Source organism: Impatiens glandulifera, chromosome 1, assembly GCF_907164915.1.
Source record: "Impatiens glandulifera chromosome 1, dImpGla2.1, whole genome shotgun sequence".
NCBI classification, from domain to species: domain Eukaryota; kingdom Viridiplantae; phylum Streptophyta; class Magnoliopsida; order Ericales; family Balsaminaceae; genus Impatiens; species Impatiens glandulifera.
In genome coordinates, this window is record NC_061862.1 from 44,519,813 (window position 1) to 44,525,214 (window position 5,402).

The 5,402-nt window shown below is 33.0% G+C and overlaps 1 protein-coding gene across 1 annotated transcript; it reads right to left on the reverse strand.

Annotated features, from left to right (window-relative positions):
* Positions 1–1,397: 1,397 nt before the first annotated feature.
* Positions 1,398–4,720, reverse strand: LOC124922757 (pentatricopeptide repeat-containing protein At3g06920-like). The gene is made up of 3 exons (XM_047463465.1): positions 4,542–4,720; positions 4,353–4,474; positions 1,398–4,128 (listed from the first exon to the last, which is right to left on the reverse strand). The coding sequence occupies exons 2-3, from the start codon at positions 4,387–4,389 to the stop codon at positions 1,547–1,549; spliced, it is 2,619 nt and encodes an 872-aa protein (XP_047319421.1). The 5' UTR covers positions 4,390–4,474; positions 4,542–4,720; the 3' UTR covers positions 1,398–1,546.
* Positions 4,721–5,402: the final 682 nt, after the last annotated feature.

Genomic DNA, 5,402 nt, shown 5'->3' on the forward strand with positions numbered 1-5,402 from the left:
ATTGGGAACAAGATTTTTATATTTCTCCCAATCATATGCTATTAGCATTGGAAACGTTCAATATGATTTGTTAAGTATAGAGTAAAAATTACACTACCACATCTCAAAAATTAAGTTTAATACATTAATACATATCACAATCTAACAACAATTTCACAATCCAACGATATCCTAAACAAAATCCTCAATAATTTAGAGAAATGATGATTGTAATAGTTTTATGAATGATTAATTATTATATTATTATGATTAAAATATTTTTAATTTATTAATATATATCAATTATTTATTAGAATGTTAAAGGAATATTTATTACATTATATAAATAATAATTGGAATGTAAATATATATATTAAAATATAAATAATTAAATTTTAAAAAATAATAATTTAAAATATATATGAAAATATAAATAATTAAATTAAAAAAAATAATAATTTAAAATATATATCAAAATATAAATAATTTAATTTATATAAAAATAATTTAAATATATCAAATTTATAAAAATGATAGTTTTAAAATATATATTTATATATATATATAATGAATTTAAATGTAATAAATTAATAAATTTAAAAGAAATAACTGAATTTCAATAGTAAATTATGTTAGTTTGAAAATGAATGAACAGAGAGACTAAGTTAGTTTTAGAAATTAAACGACAAATTATGTTAATTTGGAAATTGGTTTATTTAACCAACTAAATTAAATTAAACTATTTATTTTAAATATAAAATTATTAATCTTTATCATATAATATAAAAAACAAAATTATCTAAACAAAAAATAAGAACAATTTTTTTTTTTGACATAGAATCCTAAATTTTGAAAATGGCTGTAAGCAAATATCTTAATAATACAAATAATATAGATCAAATTGTCAATTTTGTTATATATTTTTTCAAACATAAATATAGTTTTTCAAACATAAGAACTAAAATAAAATTGAATGTGAATTATTGTGAAATTGGAATTAGAATCATAATTTCAATTCAAGTCATATCACTCCTTTGTTGTACATGAAATCGTGGACGAGACTTACAAATATGCATTCAGAGTTCAAACCCAACTGGTGGTGACTTGATTCAAATGGATCTTTCTTACAAAAAAATACATTAAACAAGTATACAACAAAATTCAATGGAAAATAAAGGTTACCCAATAGATTTGAGTATAGCAAACATAAATCAAACAAAGAATCTTAACCTATTAACAATAGCACAATTTTTTCTTATAAAAAAAATCAGGTTTGGTTATTCAGAACAAGACCCCACTTCCAACAAGAAAAGTGTTGAATGTTCTTCATTCTTTACAAAAATAAAGCCAACAATTAAAAAAAATAAAAATACACTCATTTATAACCTATATAACTCACTTTATCATAAATAAATCTTAAAAAATCAGATTATTGCCAAAAAAAGACCTACATTAAACAAGCTCTTGGTGTACCAAACACCCTAGCATTCCTTTCAATCCATATTATAACTAACAATTGCAGCAAAGAATACTCAAGAAAAGACTGTTACCTCTTGTAAGGCTCTTATTATCTTTCAGCATGCCTAGCATTTGCTGTTTCCCTCAAGACAGCACCCACAATTGCAGCCTGCTCAAGACACTCACCCTTCTGCAAGGCTTCAAGAAGAACAACACATGTCTTAGAATATATGTTACACCCTTTTAACCTAGTTTCCTCAAACACAGAAAACGCTTCCATTGCTCGGTTCGCAAAACTTAACCCCTCGATCATTGTATTACAGCAGGCTGCATCAGGCTTTCCTCCATTGTCACTAAACCTCCTAAACAGTCCATTTGCATCCACTATATTTCCAGATTTGGCAAGCCCAGAAATCATATTCGTGTAAGTATACATATTCGGTTCTAGTCCTTGTTTACGCATTTCTTCCCAAAACACAAACGCTTTGTTGAATTTCCGAACCCTACAAAGACCGTTTATTAGAATCCCATAGGTTACGGCATTTGGACTACATTTGGATTCTTTCATTGAATTAAACCAAACAAGCGCTTCGTTTATTTCCTCGGCCTTTACAAGCCCATCGAGCAAGCAATTCCATGTGTATACGTTTGGGGTTAAACCCTTTTGCAATAACTCCTCCATGACTAGATAAGCTTCGTCGATTCTTCCTACTTTACCAAACCCGTCAATTAGACTACTATAGACAACCACGTTTACTTCAAGGCCTTTGCATTTCGCCTCTTCAAAAAGCATGTAAGATTCGTCTAGGCGGTCAATTTTCGCAAGCCCGTCAATTACACACCCGTAGGTAACGACGGTTGGTGGACAACCCTTCACCTTCATTTCCTCGAGAAGCTCGTAGGCTTTATCGATTTGACCTGACTTGCAGAGTCCATCAATAACTGTGTTGTAAGCAAGCGTGTCTAGGACACATCCTTGTTGTTTCATGGCGGAGAACAATTTATCGGTTTCGCGTGCTAAACCCGCCTTTATAAGCCCGTGGATTAATATCGAATAGCTATGGACGGTAGGAGTAAGACCCCACGTTTTAATTTCATCGAATAATTTACGACCTTTTTCTGTCTCGCCAGATTTGAAAACACAATCCATGTATGTGTTGAGTAGGTGAAGATCCGGGGACGCCCCCATTCGAATCATCTCTTTGTATATTTTGTGGCCATCGTCTTTCCTTCCCGACATAAAGAAGTTCCGAATAAGTGACGTAAAGACAATGGCATTAGGAGTCCTACCCGAATCCAACATACGCTCGTAAAGTGTGTAAGCATCCGAAACTCTTCCACTTCGGCCCAAACCGTCAATCAACGAACAAAAAGTTACTTCATTAGGGGTGCATACTTTGTGATCCAACTCCTCAAAGATAGAACAGGCTTCATCAAGCTTTCGAGCTTTACACAATCTATCTATCATTATATTCACGGTCCGAATGTTTGGAAACAAACCGATTTCTTTCATGAAATCTCGAATCTTGAAAGCAGTCTCGAGTTTTCCTCCCTTGCAAAGAATGTCCATGATGATGTTATAAGTGGCGAGACTAGGTTTCGCGTCTTTCTTCATTTCCTCGAATATTTTCATAGCTTCGTCGACTTTACCCTTCTTCCCGAGACAAGTAAGGATGCCATTATAAGCAATCACACTCGGTATACTCCCTTTTAAACGTTGCCTTTCGAGTAGATTGTAAGCTTCATCGAACATCCCAACCGAACCAAAACCCATGATCATTGTGTTATACGCATACGCACATGGGACATTTCGATTGGCTTCCATCTCGTCGAATATTTCAACAGCTTCTTGGATCCTATTAGCTTTCGATAGGACACCTATCATGCTAGTGTAGGTGACATCGTCTGGCTTGAGCCCGATTGTTCTCAGCTCGTGAAAGAATTTCCAAGCCATATCTACTTTACCCGCTTTTCCAAAGCAATCTATGCATACATTATAAAGGACGATATCAGCCTCCAACGAATTGCGTTTCAGTTCATCTAGAAGAGATAATGCGGCGTCAACTCGGCCTTCGTTTGCCAAAACGCGAATTAGAGTGGTGAAGAGATGGACACTTGGCTCATAACCTAATTCTTGCATCTGATTAAAAAGTATTAACATTTGGTCGGGCTGGTGAACTTCGGATAAAGCACCGATTAGAGTTGTGTAAGCGGAGAATGCAGGCCTGAACTTGAATTTCCTCATGGTGTGAATGAAATCGTATGCGTCTTGCAGTTTATGGGACTTGACACAGTTAACAACTACGTCCATTGATGTAGTGTTGGATGGACCGAATCCAGCAATGCTCATTTCTTCTAGAATCTTTTCTAGATGATCAAACTGTTTAATTCTAGCCATTAACATTATGAGTGTGTTGTATGCCTCTGGACAATGGGGTTTATCAATCTTTCTCTCGGTCCATCTGAAGTAGTTCACTGCTGTGTTGATGTTCTTGAGCTGGCTTAGAACTCGGATTATCAATTCAGTATGAGGGGCTTCATCAATGGAAGACAGAGCACTCTCTGTTGAAGCTTCCCATGGACCAGTCTCTAGAATTTTGCAGACTCTTTCCACGCCTTGTCCTGGTCCATCTATTTGTTGAAGACAGAAGGATGAAAACTTCTTCCGGAGTGAATTGTTGAATGTTACTCCTGCATCATCCATGTATAAATTCAAACTAGGTTTTGCTTATCAGCATAGTTGAATTGCAACTAACAGTACCTATTATTCTTGCTTCTGGTTTTTGGTCAAAAATTAAGCTTTTTCTATAGAAGCTCTTCCTATTATGACTAATGTAAATTTGAACATGAAACGAAATTGAACTACAGCATTCAAAATTAGAGAAGAATGAGAAGGGGATGATAAAAATCCATACCTTTCCCTTGAATCGAAATTCTTGAAAGCGCCTTCATGTTGGAAAATGTGAACCGATCTTTGTTCCAGCTTCTTCAGTCCATTGGGGGTCCGATTATATTTGCAAGAATTATAAATATCCGACTGTATATGACTTCAGTACTTGAGATTAAGATGATAAAAGTGCAGCTTAAACAAAAGCAAACCGAACCTAAGATGAACGTGGTGGTGGTGGTGAGAGAGCAGCTTGTGCCACCGTCACAGGTCGGGGGATACAGAAATACAATAAAGGAAGAGTTGCCTTCTCGCTGCTTCTGCCTGAACCGCTGCGACTTACCTTTCCGGCGACTATACTTTGCCGGCGCAAGTTTGTGTAGAACAGAGTCTGGCTAGCCCCCAAAGGGTTTGAAGCAAACTCAGGTTAGGTTGGAGTGTTGAACTTATTATAAAATCTTTTCAATTTAGTTTAAAATAAATAATTATAAAACAAATATATTATATATAAAATTTCTAGGATGTTGGGTTGGATCGTGGGTCAAACTTATATGAGTTAAACTGTGTAAGTCAATTTAAATAAATAAACAAATTCTTATATAATCCTTTATTCTAACTAATAAATAAAATATATAATCAAAATTAATAATTTTTTAAAATAAAAATTTAATTTAATTATATTTCAATATAATTTTTCAATAATTCTATTTAAAACTTAATTTATGATATATATAAATAAAAATAAATTAATCATTTTGATTTTTTTTTCTATATTTTATATTTGACACAAAAGAGTAAATAATATTTTTTATATTAAATAAATAATTAAAAATAATTATTTACATTTTATATTTAACACAAAATGATAAATAATATTTTATATATTGAAAAAATAATTTTAGCTTACTAATAAAGACCGACATCAAGGATCTCGCAATCAACAAGACCAAAGGAAACGACTTCAGCTTTAATACCGTCAAATGTTTCTTTACCAACATTTTTTATCACATTTGAATGGAAAAAACGTTAAAGTCTTTTCAAGAGTCCGCAACAATGCACACACAGTCTGTAATAATAT

Excerpts from the sequence above, each read along its gene's own strand:
- LOC124922757 (XM_047463465.1), bottom strand. The coding sequence starts at position 4,389 with ATGAAGGCGCTTTCAAGAATTTCGATTCAAGGGAAAG. Across the intron at positions 4,129-4,352 it reads AATTTCGATTCAAGGGAAAG|GAGTAACATTCAACAATTCA; the intron begins GTATGGATTTTT and ends TGGATGATGCAG.